The sequence below is a fragment of the Ambystoma mexicanum genome, chromosome 3p (genome assembly GCF_040938575.1).
Source record: "Ambystoma mexicanum isolate Mex_15411 chromosome 3p, UKY_AmexF1_1, whole genome shotgun sequence".
Lineage (NCBI taxonomy): Eukaryota > Metazoa > Chordata > Amphibia > Caudata > Ambystomatidae > Ambystoma > Ambystoma mexicanum.
Window position 1 is genome coordinate 409,917,522 of NC_090925.1, and position 23,049 is coordinate 409,940,570.

General features: G+C 43.4%; 1 protein-coding gene across 2 annotated transcripts in view; it reads left to right on the forward strand.

Moving 5' to 3' along the window:
* Window positions 1-23,049, forward strand: part of ZBP1 (Z-DNA binding protein 1) — a 169,852-nt gene that overhangs the window by 131,756 nt on the left and 15,047 nt on the right. For both annotated transcript variants that reach the window (XM_069651089.1, XM_069651090.1), the window contains exons 6-7: window positions 4,198-4,428; window positions 20,548-20,760. In XM_069651089.1, the coding sequence (XP_069507190.1) occupies window positions 4,198-4,428; window positions 20,548-20,760 (444 nt within the window). The remainder of the gene's footprint in view (window positions 1-4,197; window positions 4,429-20,547; window positions 20,761-23,049) is intronic.

A 23,049-nucleotide genomic window follows, 5' to 3' on the forward strand; every position in this document is an offset into this window, starting at 1 on the left:
GGTTAACGGCACCAGTAAGGATGCTGGTGCCATTAACCCCCTACCGCCACATTCCGAGGTCCCTTAGCGGGTCCCACAAGGAACGGCTCGTCTGACCAGCCGTCCTCAGTGGGACCCGTTAAGGGACCATGGAGCTAATAACGGGCCTGCAATTTGCGGGTCCGTTCTTAGCTCCTTCCCCATTCCCATTGATCCCTATGGGGGCTCAAATGGGAATGGGGAATGGTTTTCTGAAAGGGGATTTACCGGGTCCTCCAAGGATGGAATGACACGGTAAGTCCCCATTCAGAGACACCAGACCCGGGTTTGGAGGTAGCCATGGTGCTAACAGCACCATGGCTACCTCCAAACTCGGAATGACCCCCTATATCATTCCTGCCTAAGCTTCACAAAGAAGGTACCCAAAGCCCTCCGCATGGTACCATTATCAATGGAACCAAAGTCGTGATTGAACAAGTCATATTCTGTATCCATTTGTGAACCATTTTGATTCAAATTGACCAGCCCGCAAGAATGTACGCGAATGAAAAAACATTTTGGGATCGCTATATTCTGCTTACTTGAACACACTGCATGTCAAAGGATCATCTGCTACGCTGCAATATCATGAAATACTTTCTCAAATCCAAATCCGCACCATGTTTTTAACACAGCAATATTAACTGAGCTATGATGAAGAACGCATTGCAGAATAGCATGTTCACTGGTGAACTGGACGGCCGTAGGTGATGAGATAGCAAGAACATTTGCCCCAGTCTTGGCCAATCTCAATGTGGGCTTCTTTGAATGTAAAACTTTTTGGGCACAAGAACACGCTCTTCACAATAACATATCTGGCACGCGATACCTTCATGATGTCATTTTCTGCGATGAGGCTATGCACGAATTTCATTGCTATTTCAAAGATGGTTCAATAATAATGAACTAATTATTGAACTTATACTGACAATGGAAAAGATTAAAAGCAATTATTTTGACCTTGAAATGCTTGTCTAAGATCACATACTTTAGACCAGACCTTTCAATACAAAACAGCAGCAAATGTAGTTCTACATGCACATAGAAGAGACATTAAAACATCACCACAGCAGAGAGAACACAAATGTGAATGCCTTTGTTGCTCTTGCACACCTTTCCCCATCTTACAGATCTGTCCCCCATTTCCCGAATTCCATGGTTTTCCTGGAGAGCTGGGACAAGTATAAAGTGCCACAGAGAGTCCCCTGGAATGATGCACAGTAATGAGAGTTCTGCTGTTTGGCCATGCTTGTCCAGTATGCACATACTGTGGTGGTCTGTCCACATGCTCGTGGTAAGTCTTTGTGCATGTAAGCACGCCACAGCTGGATCAGGACACCAGGTAAACTATGCCATCCTCCATTGCTTAACAGTTCAATAATCATTTGGCTTTTCGTCGATTGCTGAAAACCTATCTGTTCTAAAGCGTATTCTTACTTTTCTTGTTGATGGCTCTCCTCTCTGGTTTTTGACAGAGCCAAGATGCTTCGGCGAGCGTGTGCTTTATAAGATAAATTAACATAACATGACATGAATGAGGGCTTAAGTGTTTTCACTACGCATTTAAGAGCCGACAAGGTATTGGGCATTTCTTTAAAATTGTTAGTAATAACATGACAGAGAGCAGCATAGACCTAAAAATATTTTTATAAATAAATTGAAAAAAATATTTTTTTTAAAACATAAAAATGTAATGGAAAGCAATTTTAGGAAAGCCAATGCAGAATGTAATTTAACATATGAAGAAAGAAACGAGTTTTCAAAGACACATACTTTTTCTAGTATTCCTAAAATATAAGCCGTGTTGCTGAAAAAAAGACTGTCAAAGCATAATGTGATGGCAACAACAGATGTAGCGTCAAAAACAAAACAGTTCTCTGGAAAATAAAAAGGACATTGTTATTGAGAATCAAGCAAATTATTCGGTGAGGCATAGAAGGAAGGAGTGTAGCATGAGGGAAAGAGAAATCGAGTGAGAAGGGGCAGCAGCAAGCAGGGCGAGGCAGAGAGTTAGTGGAAAAAGAAACAGGACAGGAAGATTATGATGGAGGGAGAAGGGGTGTCGGAGGGAAAGGAGAATAATAAAATCCTCATTTAGACGTAGGCGAAATACTGCAAGAAATGCGATCTCAGCATTACTGAGCATTTTGCCACATCATATAATTCGTATACAAAACGGTGAAAGGTTACAGAAAAATCCCAAAATTGGTGCATTTCTAACTCCAAATCATGCCCTGATTTTTAAACACCATAGACCTTGCAGTCTGAACTCAAATGAGCACGGTTTACTGAGACTTAGGCACCAGCAAAGGCTCCTCCAGGGAATTACAGGTTCAAGCATATGAGGCCCATCAGAGGGCAGGGCTCCATCATCTGCAGCCTCCAGATTGTCCAACAAGCTGGCCCCAAAGTCACAAAGCCATATTTTTACCAATTGATGCGATACTGTTATTTATTAGGATGTTAAGAAAAATACAGAATGCATTACAAATATTTTCTGAGGTGATATGTGTATTATTTGTAGGAAGTATTCCTTTTAGAACGTTTTTTCTCCCACTCCAAAATATGTTTACACCACACGTCTCGCATGTACATTCACATCCCCTCGTCAAAGACTCAAACTTCGAATGTGCAGGTGCAACTTAAGCATGTTCACAAAAGTTTCTAAGATCATTGGTTAAGTGTTGTTAATACAAATACAGATGTGTTAACCTCTACCACTTACCTATGTACACATCACCAAAGGCCCCTATAGGCCCCAGATACAGCTCTCCGAATGTCCACTTTTGCTGGTAGGCTATACGTGAAGATATATAATTGTGTGTTGTATATAATTACACGCTACCGCCCATTAGCAAACTCTTATGGTCAGGAGTGTTGCTAGGTCTGTAAAAGATCCGAGGATACGCTAATTTTCGGACTGTCGGGAATGGGGGCTAGCTAGCCTTTTTGGTTGTAACCCATGAGCTTCTATCCGGGTCTACAACCAAAAGACCCGGGGCTATAGCCCTCTCAGCCTCCCTTGCAATGCCTCTGCTTATGGTGAATCAGGCTCAAATCCCTCTGTGAATGTGTCATGCATTACATTCACAGCGTACTATATTTTCAAGGAGTCAGCCACACCTATGTTGCTGATCTTTCTGAATTAGCGAGTTATCTCAATATCCGACTTCTTGAGTCTGCGCGAAGCTACCAGTTACCTTGTGGCTCGACAGCGAGTTAAGCAGCAAGCTTTCATGATAGTTAGATGCATCCATATATCATTTCCCCTCAAAAAAGTTTATTTTATTTATTTGGTGTTTTTAAATGCATCACAATCCTACGAGATGCTCCGGAGCGCATAGGAAAACCAGTGGCAGACGACAGGGGGAAGGTAAGGGGCACAAGGGAAAGGTTGCATCCCAAGATCCAAAGGTTTGGTTTGGTAGGAGGGGCTAGAGAGCAGGTACATCATCCTTCATATCAAAATAAAATGAATTGTTCCCAAAGTGTATAAATACCAGCGAAATACAATAACAGACCAGTGTAAAGTACCTGTATCATGATGAAAGAGAGGACTGGGCGAAGTGAAAGGGGAGGCACTCCCAAGCTGGGCAGCAGTCGATTAAACCTGGTATCATGCCTTCTAGAAGAATTGGGCTCTCCAAGTCTTCATGTACTTTAGGTGCTTAGGCTCCTGCCTTAGCTTCAAGGGGACCGTGTATCACACTTCTAGACTGGTCATCACCATTCTCTTTCTATCCACTTTTTGTCAGTCTAGATGTCGGAAGACTAAGCCTGAGTGCCAAACTGCAACAACGGTTCTCACAACGAAGTATATATTTCTTGTTTTACAAACTCCTAATGTGAGAGGGCTGTGTTATAGAATAATTCCCCGATGATGCACATGAAAAGCGAAAGGAAACCTTGTAGAAATGACATTGATCAAGATCCTCCTTATACAAATCCCAAAAGTTGCATATGGGTGATATACGGCCCCTGTAAATTTGCCTAGTAAGTCAAAATATCTGCAAACCATTTGGGGAATTTTTGGAACACAGAGCCTTTAGAGAACAAGCGTCTTAGTTTAAAACTGTTTTGATTGATCCTATTTTGTCGAGGTGGAAGTGTCTCCATTCATGAAGGTTTGACTTGACCAGATGTAAGCATTGACCAAGCTTGTTTTTTCTGTTGATCCAGGTTCTACCCTTGGGAAAGCTCCTGCATACCCAGCACCAGATGTGGGGAGCCCCTTACCTGAGGCCATGAATTCCCACATGCCAAAGCAGGAAGTGAACATTTTGAAGTCATCACTCCATAATTCCATGATTGGCAATAACAATATAATGTTAGTTAATTGCGAGAGCGAAGAATCCAAACGAAGAGAAGAATCTAATATGCAATATAAGACTTGGCCAAGACAAAACTCAGGTATGTATGTTAAGAGCTATATAGTATGTACTTTTGCACAAAAAGTATGATATCAAATGGGATGGTGAAAAGTAGCTAATGGTTGGGGCACTCTTAGGGAGAATGTTCATATCTGTGGCAATTCTCTTTAACCTTAGAGACCGCCGGTTCTTTTGCTGGACTTTTTTCTCACTCTCTCATGTGTTTTTTCTGACTAGGTTTTTGTGTTTCTTACTGTTTAATGAAGTCTGGTAAACTCCATAGGCATCTGCTTTTTGCATTGTGACACACAGCACCTTTTGTGCAGTGCCACTGAGAAGTTCCTTGGACTTCTCTTAATGTTTAACTACATTTTCTTGGGTGAACTACTGTTCCCAAGAATAGTAAGATTACTTACCTTTGCTTTTGTGGGTCCAGCACACACCACCCTATGTAGAGTGCTGGGGGGTAACATTGTAACTCCTTTATCCCACGTCTTATGTAACATTCTGTTACACTAACAAACTTGAATGACTGGTGGCAGTGTTTTTTTTTTTACAACCTTGTGCCATGTATCTGCAGGCTGATTTCTCAGCTCCAGTACAGCACCCAATGGTGACCATTCTCCCAAAATGGCCCCTGTCTTCTTTTTTGCCATTGCTTGTGAGTTAGTTCTTTTTGGGCTTTTACTCTGTCATTGTTTGAATCGTGTTTGAGTCCTTTGTGCATGGTGCCTTTGACGGGCTTCAGCCCTGAAGCCCTTCCAGGCTCCAGTATGTCTGGAAAGGCAGGAAGGGAGGGAGGGAGGGTCCTGAAACTTCTCTGTCCTTTGTCTCTAGGTGTGCCAGAGTGAAACCAGTTCTGATTGGCTTCTGGGTGATTGACAGCCCATGGCTGTGAATGAATGGTAACTTGCTTAAAAGGTGAGGTTTTTGGGACTAGAGACATAGTTTACCACTGGAGGACAACATCCAATAAAGAAGACGTGAAGACATGCCAGCAGCACCCGTCTAAACCGCAAAGTGCCCGGTGAAGCCCTGCACCATTTTCGTTTCAACTGGGAAGACCCGTAGGGGAGACTTCCTTCTTTGGTCTGGTGGGATCAACTAGCCTTGAGACAAGCTTAATTTTGGAACAACCCCCGACTTGCTGTGACTTTCCAAGGCTGCAGAAACCCAATGCTCGGGGACCCCTGACCTTCATCGAGTGCATTGACTTGGGAAGTGCTAATCTGGCCAAAACCTTGTGGGCATCCAGAGGAACCTACTGAAGGAGGACATCTTCATCCAGAGTCCCCTCACCAGAGTCCAGGACTGAGGGACCTAGTAACTTCCAACCAGAGCTGTTCATTCTTCTTTGGTGCTGAGAAAGACATGCCAAAACCACAAAAGGCTGTTGAGAATCCATGCCTCCCTCTCGAGTGCTGCTGCAGAGGCCCACCAGATGTCCCCCCTTTGCTCATTATGTCCAACAGGAAGGCATCCAGCAGGATCGAATTGTTCAGTTCACAGGTACTGTGGGGCTTGGGGTACATCTACCTTTTGCCAAATATGGTTCTTCCTAGCTTGGTGAGTACTGTTTTTCTAAGTATAAAGAATGTTCTGATCTGACTATAACTTTTCCCTCCTCATAACTGCAATGGTGATCACAAATAAGTGTTATTACTGGCCAAAAAAAGACATAACTCAATGTGCTGGAATATGTAAAACATATGAAAGGTTTTCTCACCTGCTTCATTGCTCTTGTTGAATTGAATCCTAACTTTGGGATTACTGTTACTATTAGTTGCTGCTTGTTAAAGATTGTCTAATTATCCTTGTGTATTTATAAATACATATTTATACTATAACTTTAAGTAGGTAAGTGTTTACTTGCATACCTGTATTTACAGATTTCATTGTACAGGCCTACAGTTCACATTACCCCTCTTAAAATAAGCCTGGCTGCTCAGTCGCTCTACCAACCTGATTTGATTCGTCTGCATATGTTTTGCCTGTGTTTGTTCTGCTATCCCTTTAATTTGTAGGGAGATGATGGGAAGCAAAGACCTAAGAATGAATTACAGTATGCATGCTGTAGTTTCCTTGATCTGATCATTTCAGTGTCAGTGTCACTCCTGTCATGGAAACATTTTATGCCCAGAATCCATATAATACATGGGGAAACCTCCATTACTAGACTTCTTTGCAAGTCAAGTAATCATCATTATGTTAACCTCATTTAAATGAGCCACCTATTAAAGATGTTTAACCTTTACTTTAACATTTTACATCAATGCATGATTGAAAATAGGAGTAATTTGGTAATTGATAACATTCTCTTTGGGGAGAAACCTGAGAGAAATTCGAGAGTTGGTAAATTGTTCATCTTGGAGAATTTCGAGAAAGTCACAGTGGCCCATTGAAACTCTACAGTAAATGCTGAGGTGTCCTTGGAAGGAACGGAGAGTATAGGAGAGGTAAAATCAGGCAGAAGAATGCCCAAAGAGTAGTCGCACCTGGTTGCTGATTTTAATGTAGCAGTTGCACTCTGTTTACAGTGATTACACATTTAAAAATAATTTAGCTACAGAGATCAAATTTGCACAAGAGCAAAGCTGTCTACATATTTGAACTCAAAGCATAGGATTGTTCTTTGTGTTGAACCTATATAGTGCCTAACAACAGTCCCTGGCATCTCATGATGACCCTACCCACTCTGTCTCTGCACCATTTATCTGACCATAGGACACGGGGCAAGCCAAAACGGGAAAAATATTCTTTAAGCATTACTTTTGCCGTGCTCATTGCTGTGCAGTCTTTTAAGGGGTATGCCTCCACCCACTTGCTGAATGCACAGATCACCACTAAGAAATATTTCAAATTTTGGCATCTCTCCATCTCTATGAAATCAGAATGGATCACCTCAAAAGGCATAGAGGGCGGGCCAAAACTGCCTTTTGGAGTCACTGTTCCCTTTCCTACATTGTGTTGTAAACACGTGATACAGTTCTGCACCAACCTCTCTGCATTCTTCTTTATGTTTACATTCTGCCATACTGTAGATAGGTGCTGCATTATCTTTTTCGCACAGATGTGAGTAGGGCTGTGGGCCATTGTGACCATTGCAGTCACATACGAATTTGGCAACATCCAGTTTCTAGTTCCCTTGTCCACCCAACAACCCTCCAGATCTAACTCAGCAGAGCCCTCTGCCCACCCTCATATTTCATCGGCCGTAGCTTCGGCCTGCATTTCTTTGACAGTGGCAACTCCATTTTCTATCATACAGGGTACTTCCTCAGTCTGAACCGTCATCATTTTGGTATTTAAATCAGTGTCAGTTTGTTTCGCAATTCTGTCTGCAAACGCGTTTCCCTTTCCTACTTTGCATGTTACCTTTTTGTGTGCCTCGCATTTCACTATTGCTAGGCGCTTTGGAAGCGTGAGTGCAGACAGAAATCGTACAATCAAAGGGCCATGTTGAATTCTGGCACCATGTGATGTCAAAAACCCTCTCTCAGCCCAGAGTCAACCAAAGTTATGAACCACCCCAAAAGCATACCGACTATCAGTATATATATTCACATTAAAATTTTCAGAAATCTCGCAGGCTTTTGTCAATGCTATTATCTCTGCGGCTTGTGCCGAGTTGTAGGGGATTCTTTTGCTTTCTACAACGCTCTCTAGGGTAGTGATAGCGTACGTGGCAGTTGTCGTGCCATCAGGTCATTTAAAACAAGAGCCGTCACAAAATAACTCTCCATCTGGCACTTTCTGTAGGGTATTACTTAAATCAATTCTCCCCTTGGTTTCTTCCTTAGTGACCATTAAGCAATCATGGGGGGTGATTCATTCTCACCAATTTCTTTTATGGGTAGTGGCATTAATTCTGAAGGATTCAAAGCGCTACACCTCATAATTTGGATATGGGGCGCAAACAAGATAATCTCATGTCTTGTCAATCTAGCAGAGGTGAGGTGTTGCGTCTGTGTTCTATTTAATAGAACGTCTATGGCATGTGGCACCATCAGAATTAAAGTATGCCCCAATACCATCCCTTCCGTTTGTTTCACTGACGCAGCAGCCGCTGTGACAGATCGCAAACATCGTGGTAGTGCGCGCGCTATAGGGTCCAGCGCAGAAGAAAAATAGCCGCATGGCCTATTTCTTCCACCTTGTTCCTGTGTCAAAACCGCACTTTCACATACAAACAGTCTAAAAACCTTCTCATAATTTGGTGTGCCCAAAACTGGAGCAGAACATAATACAGTTTTCAATTGATCAAATGAGCTCTGACATTCCTCATCCCACTGTAAAGGCATAACCGCATCCTTTCTAGTCAAATTCACCATCGGTTTCACAATTAACGCAAAATTACTGATCCATTGTCCACAATATGAAGCCATGCCTATTATGGCTCTGACTCCTTTCTGTGTCTTTGGAATAGGCATACAAGAAATACTTTCTATGCGTTCTGGCATTAGCCTTCTCCCTTCTTTCGAAAGTAGGTAGCTTTATGGCCATGTGCCGCTAGGTGCGACAGTAGTAATACAATGCTTTCTTTACAAATCTCCTCTGTGTCAGCAGCTAATAATAGATCGTCTATGTTTTGCAAGAGTACGCAACCCACTGGTAAGTCTAGCATGTGTAGCTGCTCTTTCAATGCTCTACTGTAAATACTCAGACTTTCTGTGTAACCTTGCGGGAATCCGCGTGAATGTAAATGATCGTCCTCCTAATGTGAACGCGAACAAATATCTGCTGTCCTTGTCCACCGGAATGCTAAAGAATGCATTTTTTAGATCAACTACACTAAAGTATTCTGCTGAAACAGGTATCATTGTCAATATTGTAGTGACATCTGGCACTAAAGGAAATTGTGGATCTACTACTTTGTTTAGTGCGCGCAAATCAATTATGAAATGGTATGGTACTTCATTGCCTCCTTTTTTATAAACTGGAAGAATCAGACTGTTGCATGTACTGCCTGTAATTTCTTCAATTACCCCTAATTTCACCAAATCTGTAATAATACTCTTCAATCCTTTCTCACCTTCAGCCGAAACTCTGTATTGGGGAATTCGCGGTAGGGTAACACCCTCTTTCAAAATGATCTTTACTGGCTCTATTTTCAAGCATCCTACATCGTTGTCATGCATTGCCCATATACAGTTTGGCACTTTACTTAGTTCTCCTGGTAAAGTTTCAGACATGAATTCTGACACAGGGGCATCTTGTGGCCAAATCGTTAGGAACACCCCGTCTGCCGTGCAATGTATAACCAAACCTAATTTTTTCAACAAATTTAATCCCAACAGGTTCTCCCCACAATTTTCTATTAAAAGGAAAGGACAATGTTCAGTGAATGGTCCTACAGTAACTGGGACTGGTTGGGACACTGGGTTTATGACTGGTGTACCTGCAAACCCTACGGAAGCATTCTTTTGCCCCGACAGTGGTATATCCAGAAGCAAGTGATGGTCTATTGAACACTTTTGCACTCCTGTATCTACAAGAAAGCGGTGCTCCTCTTTCCCAATTCTCATTTCTACGTAGGGTCCTCTTTGATTCACGGGAATAGACACTGGTTCCGACCCCTGTCCTGGGCTGTCCTATTGGGGAAATAACACATTGTCCGATGTGTAATCATTACTGTTACAGTAATACGTGTTTGGCTGTGCATCGAAAATGTTCCCACTCTTCCCTCTATTTCCCCCACTCTGGTTTCCATACTGTTGGTTTTTCTGTCCCTGACTCTGGTTAGGGACACTTTGGTTTTGGGCTTGGTTTTGATTACCTCCATTATTGTGGTGGTGCTGCATACTATTCCTATTTGGTCCACCCGTTCCTTGGTGCCCTCTATGCTGTCTCCTCTGACCAGACCCATTTCTATTCTGCAGATGCGGACATTGCGCTCGCCAGTGTCCTTCCTACTTACAATACGCACACTGATTTAATCCCACAGCTCCCCCATGCATATTCAAATTACTCCTTCCTTGTGCATTCCCTCTCCCTCTATTATGTCCTGCTACTTGCTGCAGTAGCACCCGTATTTTCAGATTTACCCTATCCTTCTCCTCTTTTTCTTTCTCCATAATCACTCTGTTCTCATAATATTGGGCCATGTGTAATACTTCGCCCAGCGTTTTTGCTTTCCATGCACTCTCTGATGTAATTATTAGGTTCTGGATTGGAAGTTTTAACCACCTCACATATTTGTCAACAAATAACCTCTTTCCCACTTCCAAGCTCACATCCTGCCCACTGAAGTCTGTAAATACTTCTTCAAACCTGTTAAAATAATCTGTAGCTAACTCATCCTTGCCTTGTACACATGCAGTCAATTTGTCCCATTGAATTCTTTTCTCTTTTAATTTCTGTACTATGCGTGCTGGTAATGCTACCAGGTTTGGTCCCGGTGTTCCTCCAACCGCTTTATTCCTGTCTTCTATTATCAAGTCCGCCCAGGTGGCGCCAAAGGTCGTTATGTCATCCACCTTTCTTATTTGCTTCCATATGTCTGTTGGCAGGATCACTGGGAATATTAGGTCTATGTCACCCATGGTAAGCACGGATGATTACAGGCAGTAGTCTACTTCCTTGTAAAACCCTGCAGGATTCTTTCTTATATCAGGAATTGTCTGCTTTATGTTGTTCACCTCCTGTCTGGAAAAGGGGACATGCACATGCACATATTGGGCGGTATAATGGGCTGGTGTTACCTGCGCCGCTAGATTGCCCGCTGCAGGAACCTCTACTTTGGGCACAAAGGTAGGTGGGACCTCCCTCATAGGGAATGCCCCACTTACTGTCCCTCCCCCTTCTCTCATGTGTAACAATATTCCCAGATCAAGCGATAGGGCTGTTTCTCCTGTCCCTCACTCTAGTGCCCTCTTATATACTGCCATTATTTCGGGTGGGCTGGCCTTATCGTTTTTTATATCTTTGTCTAGTAAATGTTCAGCCATCGACTGCAGTGCTTTTCTTTTCTGGAATATTCATCAAATATCTCATGTATCTCCATTGTGGGGATACTGGGATCTGACATCCATCTAAACGCTTCTCGTATACATACTTTCAACTTGTCGCCCCTCTGCACTGACGACATTGAATGCCGTCGTTGTATATACGGCTCTACAGCTTCCTTCCTATGTCTCCCGATATCCTTACCCCTGTATCCAGGTGTAGTAAACATTTCAGCATAATCATTATCTAATTCATCTTTAAGTTCAAAAAGTCCATATACATGTTCTCTCACTTCTTCATCCCTCTCCCTACAGCGTGCTAATGCATTCAAATCTAACAATCGCTGCAGTGGTAATTTCCCAATTAACTGTTTCCATCTCTCCACCAAATATTCACCCATGCATTCCAACACAACCTGTCTTTCGTTGCTTCTTCGGAAGTCATATATCGAAGCCAATGTTGTCGTCCCATCATTCCCGTCTATATACATCTCTGCCTGTTGCTGCATTTCCACCTTCTGCGAGTTACCCTCGTGCATCCACGTTCTCCTTGTTCAGTCCTGCCTCTCGCCCCCGTGGTGTCAACTTCAACCATGGGAGGAACGGACGGTACCGAGTCTGTATCTAAGGTGGTAGGTGCGGATGGGAACAGGGAGTGTCTGCTGTGGGCCTGGTTGGCTAATAGGAAGTGTTACGTGCGCGGTCTGTGGCTGTGGGAGGGCTTGAGCTACAGGAGGGAGAGTTTGGGCTACGGGCGAGGTTTGGGCACTAGTTACTGACGTGTATGGCCTCACTTCTGATCTTGGGCCTTGTTTTGTATGGATCAATATGTTTTCTATCAATTCATCTGCTATGTGCAATTCTCGTTGTGGGTATATTTTTTCTATATTGAACTGGTCACGTCTACCTGACCTGCTTAGACTCTCAGTCCACTCCTCTTCCTTTTCTTCCGCTACTTCACCTTTCATTTTATGCCTGCGCGCATGCTTCGCTCTACTTCTAAATCGGAGCATTGCTTCCCTTCTCCAGTCCTTAACGATATCAAATGCTGCAGGACGCGCTTTCTTTCTTATCAACACCCTTTCCAAGTTATCTATTCTCGCTATCTCAAAACTACCATTAATCGGCCACTGATGGTCTTGTTGCTTTCTGGTTTGCCTATGCCAAGTCTCACAGAATATTATTGCACCCACTCCATACTTCACATACATCTCATATGCCGGCGTTCCCCCAGTTGGTGCAATTTGGCCATCTTCCAAAGATTGTCTACCACAGCGGAAAAACCCCGCTAGGGTGGACAATACCCCAGGCATGTTTCAACCTTCCCCCTGGTTAATCAACCTTACCTAGGGCGTTTGATTTTGCAAAGTCAACTCTCAACCAATATCAGGATTACTTTGAATCGGGGAATGACTCACCTGATAAATCAATTTGTCCTTTCGGACACAAGTCGTCTGTATACTGATGCAACCAATGACGTTGTGTCTGCGTTTCTTGGCATCCGCCTCGTTTCGGGACCCTCGCCTCCTTGTTCTCTAGCCAGGCACGTCGAGCAGGGATCAGATGTGAGCAGATCTGCAAAGGAATCTCTCATCACTTCTACCGGCCGCCCCAAACACCTCTTGATCCTGGCTCGATCGTCCCGTCCTCGCCGTTCTCCGCCTTGACTCAATTACAACGTATGCAATGAAACAAGTGGGGGAGGGTCCCTATTCGGGTGCCAGCTTGAAAGGGGCCCCTAGAGGTCCCTTACGTCTATGGAAACAAGGCGAGTCACCACACACGATAGATACGCCAGACACAAGGTTGTATTCCCAAAGCTAGGGTTTATTACAAAGCAAATAGTCTCAGTTAGCCAACTCGGTCTCACGCCTCGCGACGTGTATCTCTAGACCTCGAGGGACGCAAGAGAGTGAATTCTTACGTACATCAGTTACATATATACAAAATGCATATCATACAATCAGCTATGACATGTTTAACACCCCCCTTTATTGGGTTTCTTTGAACTCGGTGTGATGATGGACACTTTCGACAATTATGAATTTTCGACATAACAATATGCAATTTGCAAGTGCGGAGGCATCTTTCAGTTGTTGAACAGAACACAGTGCTTCTGTTCTTGGAAGCAAGCTACATACGGGGGAAGAGTCGCATTCCAGACCTTGCTATCTATGAGGTGCTATTCGTGTCCTGGGAGCCGACACGCTCTTCAGGGCTTAGTAAAGGGGGCTGTAAGAAGAGCATAATTCAAGCCTTTAGCTGCTTTATTCTAACATATTCTACCATCTAACGAGACTGGCTGGCAGCTGAGAAATGATTAAATGCCCTGCAGCTCTGCTTCAAGGCTACATTCAGGAGGGAGCCAGGCATTCTTCCCTGCCGCTGCCTACGTTGTGTTTCACCAAACTCTTGTTATCCTCGCGGCCCTGTGGCATTGTCCTTTCACGTGCAGACAACAATGTTTTACAGTCGAGCAGTGTAAGCAGAAAATGTGCTGCGAAGCAATAAGAACAGAAAGCAATGAGCAATGGTTAGAAAACAAAATGGCGATCCTTGTTACATCAAAATGGTCGTTCATTGGCAAACTCGGAAACCTATATGTCTGTCATATCGTGCATGAGACGGTTGGCCCACGGCCACCAAAATACGTTTGCCGTCAAATATGAGAGGTATCCATTTTTCTAGACTGACAAGGCCAAATTCTGTTTTTATAGAAGCCCCAGAGTGCAGACAGTTTGCAGCTTTGCCCCAGCATCTGCCTCCCCTTTCTACCCACAGATAGCACAAGGACCCAATAGCGCAATAGAAAGTGTTTTTGTATTTAAGCCATCAGCAGTATAGCAGAGTACACAAAGGCCTTGCCCTTGAAAGCTACAGGGCAGGTCCGAATTTGGGCATTTATTGGTTTCGTTTTTGCGCACAGCTTGGAGGGATAATGGGCACCCTAGCCAAATAATTGCAGAGCACCCTGTCATTCTTCACCCATGCCTCTGTGTCCTAGGGTCTTTGACAGCACGCTAAAACAAAAAGACGTGTATTGCTACACGTCAGCCGCCAGTGCACTCCAAAGGGAGACAAAATCCAAAATCTGTCTATTTAGCAGATTAAAACAAAGTCTGCAATCCTTTACAGTGTGTTCTATTTCTTATTAGTCACTCTTCGAGAGATTGGTATGATGGGTCTGGGGAGGTATTTGCCTTCTCCCAGACGCAGTAATTATTTTAGATAACTCTTGTTAAATATGGACATTTCTTGTTCAGCAAATTCGGAATTTCAAACTTTTACATACAACATAGTTTTACCAAATATTCAAAGGAAATAATTTCAAAAGACCAACCTTTTTCACGAATGTACTCTGTGTTTTTACTTCAAACACCAGAACATTTGTTTTTTTGAAAAAGGCAAAGAAAACATCAAATAATTGTTAATACATTGTAGATCTTGGAACAAAACCTTTTTTTGAAACAAACATTTCTCTACAATACATGTTTTTCATTTCTTTTTGTACAGCATAAAATATCGACTTCTCCAGGCGGACCAACAGTGTGAAACACTATAGGCACAATTGTAAAAGTCCCCTTGGCCTATATTCACAGTGTCCACTTATCGATATAACACAAAAGAGTCTTTGGGTTAAGAGTCACCACTCCCAAAGAGCACCAATTATTCACAGTATTGCCAATGCGTTTCGGACTATATGAAAGTCCATCTTCAGGGCCAGGAATGCTACTGGTTCCAAAATATAGGTGTATCCACACCTTCAATTACTCGTGATTCTACTGGTGGGATATATACCTTCAGTCCTTGGCCACACTCTCGTGTTGAAATGTGACCACGCACATTCACACTTTGATGTGGCAAATTACACTCAGACGGACGAGTTCTGAAGCAAAGCTCTCTAGTCAGCGATCAAGTAAGATTTCCATTGTCTGCCGTGACAGCACGGTCATACTCTGCTGCTATAGAAGCCACAGAGTGGGGGCGATGCTGAGGATAACATGATACAAAATATTTGTAAGAGGAGCTTTAAGATATTATAGAAATAATAATGTATGCTATTTTATTGGGATTGTTAGCATTATTAACATTGTTACTATTTTTGAAATTGTGTCATTGTTACCCAACACATTCACTGGCCTGTACAGATTTCCTTCAGTGTAGTAGACTGCATATTACGTTCTGTACTGTGTGCACTATGTTTTGTGCATACTATCATTATGATTATTTGTATTAATATTAATGATAAAATGCATAAGAATATTCTCCTAGATGCACTTCAGAGGCGCTGTCAAACCAACCGATTTACTAATCAATTCCCCCCCTTTCCTGTTCCTCCAACATAACCAACGCCACCATACACGATTAGGGGCTAGCCACACTACAGACACACAGAGAACTTATCTAATGCTCGCACCCAATCAACTTGCTGAGACTCTGGAAATAACCTTAGAGGGAACATACCCTTGCACATAGTCCATAAATCCATTGACACTACACAAATGCACACCAACGCAATACATTGAAACACCTAACAGCCATCCGCGACTCTGGACCCCTTATGGATATAACTAACCAGTGCATATGACCGCAACCTCGCCTTAACCTCATACGACCCACACACCCAGCACCAACACTAGCACACATGCAAGACACTGAGTCCTATCCATACGGTTACAACAAGGGGGGGGCCTCTAGAACCAACTCGCACATGCAAGACAACACTCACAGACGCCAGTTCCTCCTGGTACTGACCCTGTCCTATCATTCCATCCTCACTAACACCCCCGGCCCTCTTCTCTTGTAGAGACACGTGAGCGCCTGGAGACTGCCCTTGAGTGGTAACAGTGCATGGTATAAATCAACATAACATAACAGTATTATTGTTGTTGACTAAATGATATGGTTATTTTCATGTGGCGGGACTATACGTAGTTTACTGTAAAGTTACGTGCACTTTCTGCAAAGAGCTGTGGGGTGGTGCGTAGTCCTCCCTCCCTCCACCTCTCCCAGGTGCACCGATCCACTCGCATTAAATGCTAAATGTCAATGCTGGTGGAAAAACTCAAATCTGCACTGCATACGCGCCTGAATTTTCAACCTGCAAAAACCAGGCACAATCCATAGTGATTCATGCAAATTCCCTCCACAATGAACGAATATCGTGGCCACTATAAATGGATTTGACTTTTGCGCGGAAACCGGCACAGTTCAGATTTTTGTGCAGATTGAACACTCAGTTTGAAAAACAATCAAACTAGCACGGAGAGGACCGCCTACACATAAGTGTAGGCGGCCCTCTCAGTGCTATTGGCAGGTCAATCTGAAATTACCCTCTATGTAATGTGTGCACTGCATATGATTGTTTTTAATAATACTAATAATAAAAACAAATAGAATATCTTTACTATGCAAATACTTTGAGGGAACGTCATAACACATTCTCTAGATGCACAGGCTCTCCTTCCATGGCCTGTTGCTAGGGCAACTGGGCGTGTAAAGGAGATGCTGGGAGACGATGGGAGGAAACCCTCAAAGACCCCTCAGGATTCACACTCCATTGCTTTCATTGTACTGCAGAATTGAGCCTACTCTAGGACCTCTGATATCTTTATTGCTAGAGGCCATCTTTTGAAGAGCACCTGTGCTCCTCACGTCAGCTGATCTCTGGTCCCACTAGATTCCACTTTTGAGTATCGTTTACTCAAATCATTTTTGCGCACTAGTCACAGTATGAACTATGAAGTGATCGACTTTGGTTTCTCTCACTTGTGTACACACGAGCAGGCCAGCCGTCCACAAATAATGGGCATACTGCCATGCATATCCAGTGGCCACTGAAGGTGGCAGATGCCTCCTACCACCTCCTCTCTTCACCAGCCCACACTGGTTTATCCAGGAACTGTCTAGCAGATTTCAGCTAATTTAGTACTTGGCCCTGTGCTGTCAGGGTCTCTATAAGAGACACTTTTTCTTTCTGTCTTTTCTGATCTCCCCCAGCTAGCTCAAGGCTCCTCTACAGAGAAATGGGGGGGGCGGGCTAAAGGGGACTCCAAATGAAAAAGGAGGTCCTAAATTGTATTTATGGTAATATCACCCCACAAGTGCAAAGCCAAAAGGTGGAAGAATGCACGTGTAACCCTATATATTCATGGTCCTCACGAACTATGATAAGCGCTCCCATCAGTATGGGACCACTAACTTGAATTATGATATTTGCTGTCATTATATATATTGCGTGTGAAATTCAATGAAACAAAAATGTGTGTGTACGATAAACGTTTTCTTTTTCAGGACAATCCCAAGTTTGCTTTATGTCAAATGCGGTTGTATTGTGGTATGTATCCGTGTGTTTGCTTGTCACATATGTGGTGTTGTCCACCATTTTAGCTTGTTCTTTAGGGTTCGGGAACTCTAGGTTGTGAAATGGTGGGGGCTGGTATCCCCCACCAGTGGGGGGAGCCAAGTGCATTCTGAAGTGATTTTACTTTAGATGCCACACGAGTCTCCCTGTTTCATTGATGCTGATGGGCATGCCGAGACAATATAAGAGATCCGCGCAGACCGGGAAAGCGGAGGTATGAGCAAGAGAGCCCAGTAGGTGGCTTGGCTGGGCTGTTTTTTATTTCTCGGTGGCCTGCCCGGGCCTGTTGAGTGATCGCTCTGTCCAGCCTGGAAGGGGTCTGCTTACCTCATATTCTCCTATTGAGCCCAGAGTTCCGACAGTGCACGTTATGCGCTGTGTTTTCAGGGAGCCGCTGTGTGCAGCGAGGTGATGGTACCATCAGTTCTAAGGGGGAACCTGGGTCGAGTATTCCATTCCCTTGTGTTGGTGTCCCACACCACCCAGGTCGCAGGTGGAGGCACAGGTCGTGTACCTAATGAGGTAGGAGGGTTACAGTTTGTGGGTGCATAAGGATGCTGAGAATCTCACGGTTTGGTGTTCAACGGGCCGCTGTGCCGCTTTCTTTATCTCTCTCCCATTTGGGCCTGAGGGAGCATCAATAGGGCTAGAGAGCGTAGGGGACGAAGTGGAGGAGTGAGCAGGGGTTGGTGCACCTCACGTGTGTCCCGTATTAGGTGTGGTGGACAGTTAATTCCGGTCCTGCTCATCAGCTGTTTCTTTATCTTCCCCTTTAAGTATTCCCCATTTCGTGAGACACACGAGACCATGGGAGGGACGTCTGCGTGCCGTCGGTGTGTAGTGTGTTGACGGAGGGCTCAAGGGAGCGGTTGTTGTTCTCTTCACTGCCAGTCCTGAGCAGGAGTTCCTGCATTAAGACATAATTCTACTCACAGGGGACATTGTGTGGTCAAGTTACAGGCCCATTTGGGCAATGTTGACTTTGCTGTGTGTATGTCTTTATCCATTATATATACGTGGTAGACTGCAGCAAGTTAGTCTTGGTGGGGAGCGTTCAGTTGTCCTCTGTAGAGGCTGTTGTCATATGTATTTAGGTTACTTTTAATATAAACCTTTGACTGTGCAGAGGAAACATGTATGAACTCACTAATTAATTATATGGTGTTTTTCCCAGAGCATCTGTTAGCAGGGACCTTCTATGTATAAATGTGGTTATGAACTAAGGGGGGCGCGTAGTTCCCACAGCACAGGCATAGGTACTGGGGTTTCTTTATCCCCACTTTACATAGTAGGATCCTGGAATTGATACTATTTAATTATGAATTCATGTCTGGGGAATTCCAATGTAACTTACCCATTGTCCATGAACTGATGCCATTTATTTATTCATTCATTCATTCATTCACTCATTCCCGTGGACTTCAAATGCAATCTATCCATTGTCCATGAACTGATGCTATTTATTTAATTATTCATTCATGTCTGGGGAATTTCAAATGCAACTTATCCATTTTCCATGAACTGAGGCTATATTTATTTAATTCACGATTGGGGGATGCAAACGTCAAATATGCATTGTCCACTAACTGTATGTATATAGTTATTTATTAATCCAGTACTGGGGGACTCAAACGCCAAATATCCATTGGCTATGAACATATGCTATCTATGCATTTATTTAGTAATTCCTGTCTGGGGTGTAAATGCTACCCATCTATGGTCGAATTGTTTTCAAAATACGTATTTAAGGATGCCTATTATATAAAATCTTTTCCAGTGTGTACAAACCTATGAGTATCGCCTTATTTCAAGCATTGTGTGTTGGATCTGCCTTCTTAACCCACTCCTGGTGGGGTCTGTTCCACAAAGCTAATGGGTCCAGGTCTAGGCTTATGGTCACACAGTGTGCACACAGACTCGTGTTTTCACACTCCGGTGCGGTAAGGGGTGTGGCTATATTTCTCTCTCCTGATCCATACAAGTTGCAACTCAGAGGATAGAGCAAATCCTGAGTAGGGCTTCCTCATTACCCCAGGGCGCGCGCCCACACCTTACACACAGCGTGCCCTCGTGGGTAGTGCTTTTTAGTTGGAGTTCCCCGTTAAGTCCTTTGAATGTAGAAGAAGATATCTAAATAACCAATGAGGAGGAACCCTGCACTGTAGTCATGCCAACATGCTCCCCCTATTCAGTAAGGCTTAGCATCCACTTTGTTGGCACTTCTGATTGTTACCCTTAAAATCTACACTTTAGTTGAGTGAAACATTGTGCAAGGGGCACAGAGGGGTTATAATACCAGACGTCCCACCCCACCTAATGGTGGCACACCTTCTGTATTCTGAGACCACTCCTCAAGTATTTAGCTTGTCCCCAAGACCTTCTAAACTTGAATAAGCTTTCTATTGGCTAGAAGAAGGGCTACGGTTGCTCGGAAACTAGATCCAAGTCTGGCCATACCTGTACCACTTAGGGTGACTTATGAAGAAAGTGCAGAGCGAGGGCTGGACGACCCTCCAAAGCAGAGCTTACAATGATTGCATTCAATACAATATAAGACCACATTTTCACACATACGTGTTTTTTCTTTATATACACCACCAATTACACGCCTAATTTCAATCAGGCTTAAGTAACCCCTACCTTGGCATGAAGTAACCGTACCTTGGCATCGTCTCTTTGTGAAAAGGGCATCCAGAAGTCACTTCCTACCAAATTTAAGCATACCTTACACCTTTTGCACCTTACTTATGCAATTGCTGATGTGTGGGAGCTTGTTCGTTACTTGCAAAGGCGCTACTAAAGAGACTGCATCTATAGCAACCAGTTGTTAATTTACATTTCGTTTTTTCAGTTTACGATACAGACTCTACCTCAGACGAAGATGGATCCTCGTCCGCGAATGGTGATACAAATTACACAAAAACAAGCCCTGAACAGAACGTCAGCATAAGAGACTCTACTATACGCAACACAGTGATTGCCAACGATACTAAAGCGACAATTGATGACGGTTTTAAAGGCGACATATCCTGGATAATCTCACAAGCACACAGGCTGAGGCTGGGTAAAGCCATGCATGTATTCTCTATGCAATGCTGGGATGGGTTGTGTTTTTGTTATTCTGCCACTATTGAAACTGTTAGGATTATGATAGGACATTTGAAAGAAAATGCAGGTCTTATACCATGTGTGAGACGATGACAATCATGAAATCAAACTAGGAAATTTTTTTTTTTTGGGGAATAGATTGTAAGAAAGCTGTGAAAAGTAATAATACAAACTTTATATTGATATAGGATTGCAGTGTTAAATCATTATTGATAGCTTATCAAGAGATACCCAATTAATATTCATGAGCGAAAAATAACATACCTTTAGAATCATTGTATGCAAATGTATCTCACGCATATTAATGAGGATTAACCTGAAACCCAGACAGGATTATGGCTCTCGAAGCCTGGAGTTGGACAACCCAGATTGAAGGTAGGTTCATGAGTACCCAGTGGAAGTTGTGGATTAGCAAAAAACTGAAGAGAAAACTGTCTAGTTTCAATAAAAACCAGATACCAACTTTTTGCAGAAAAAACAGATTATGCAAACCTCCTTGTCTTCAGATGAAATGGTATCTGCTCATCAACAAACAATGTTTACAGTTCACCGGCACCTTCTAGCAGATATAATAGCAACAATTAAAGGTTGCAGGCAGGGCAAACATGCATCATCACATGCATTCATCATTCCAAAGCAGCATGAATAAGAAGAGAAACAACATGCACATAGCATTAACAGTAAGGTGATCCAGAAAGGAGGCCCTTTACATGGATGCTAAGATAATCACGTGACTTATATCAAAGTGTGTGGAGATAATCATGCATGAGCTGTCCTCATAAGCCCCTTTACTGGTATAGTGCCAATGATTGCATTGGCTTCCATTTGATATACTAGCAATAATCAGCTCACTATGCCGCAGGCCTTAACGTGATAAACACCAAGGCCCTTTTTACTAAACATTTTCCACCCACATTGGTGTGGACAAGCCAGGTCACGGTGGAATCACAAAAAGAAACACCACTCTGCCTTGGGGTGGGGGATGAAGGACGGTGAAGTCACATTTCCAACCTGGAACATGGGGGCTGTGTGGTATCCATCGTGGCTAAGGTGCCTCCAGAACCCTGCCTCAGAGGTGGGGTTGTCCCCTAGGACTCCACCTGTCCCCTTCTCCCCCACTACCCCACACAAACATACAGACTGCAGGTCTCCTAGAAACGTATTTGAACTCGTTTGAATCTGTACAAATACTGGCTATGCTCAAACAGCTTTATTAATACTGATTTGGCATATGAAGTGGACAGGGCTAGATCTGTATGGTGTAAGTGACTTCAATTCAGCACTCCAACTAAGTCAATGCTTAGTATGGGATGCCCAATGGAAGCCCTTATTTATATATTTTGATGTCAAAGTTCTTTAAATCTGGATGATGAACCCTTATATAACCCCCTCTCTTTGGATCTCCCCGACCTCACTGAGCCAAGAAGTAGGTTTTTTTGCAAATTAAAAGGTTTGAGGAATTGAATATATATATATATATATATATATATACATATTACGTGGACGCGCTAGCGTCCATGTAGTTATGGTTAAGTTGGTGTTTCCATAGCAAGAGCATTTTTTGGGTGGCTTATAACTTTGCTCCCTCTGGACGAATCCTCACCAAACTTCACAAAAAAAGTATATGGCCCATTGCAAAGTTTGGAGAGGTTTGGTCCAGGGGGGGGCAAAGTTATGGGAAAAAAACTTTGCGCACACCTACAGCCCAAACCGCTGGACTGATTTACACCAAATTTGCGGCAGGAGCGGGAGCTTGGTCCCGAAAGCGTGCTTTTGCAAATTTGGTGTAAATCTGTCCAGTATTTTTTTTTTAAAATGACCAAAATGTAAGGCAAAAAATGTCTGATATCTCTGTTCGCTCCGCGGACGGACTTCCCGGTTCGCTCCGCGGACAGTGCGCTGATTGGCCGAGCGGCTTGCGCGATGTCCGCGGACATGCAACGTGTTCGCTGATTGGACGGCGTGGTGCGTGAAGCGCGTCAGATTTTCTGTGGTGCCCGCCATCTTGCATTCGCGGATGACCACGGACAGCGCGGTGAAACTTGGATTAAAAATTGTATTTAGTGGAGTGTGTTGGTGTGTAAGAGTGTTTGGGGAGGATGGGGGGAGTATGAGATAGGTTCAATGTTCTGTTTTTTTTATATGCTAGACACTTTAGTTGTGTTCGATTTTTCTGCAGACAACACGGCTGTTCTGAAATGTTCGTAAATAAACAGAATGGATTCGGTATCAAGTTGAAAGTGTT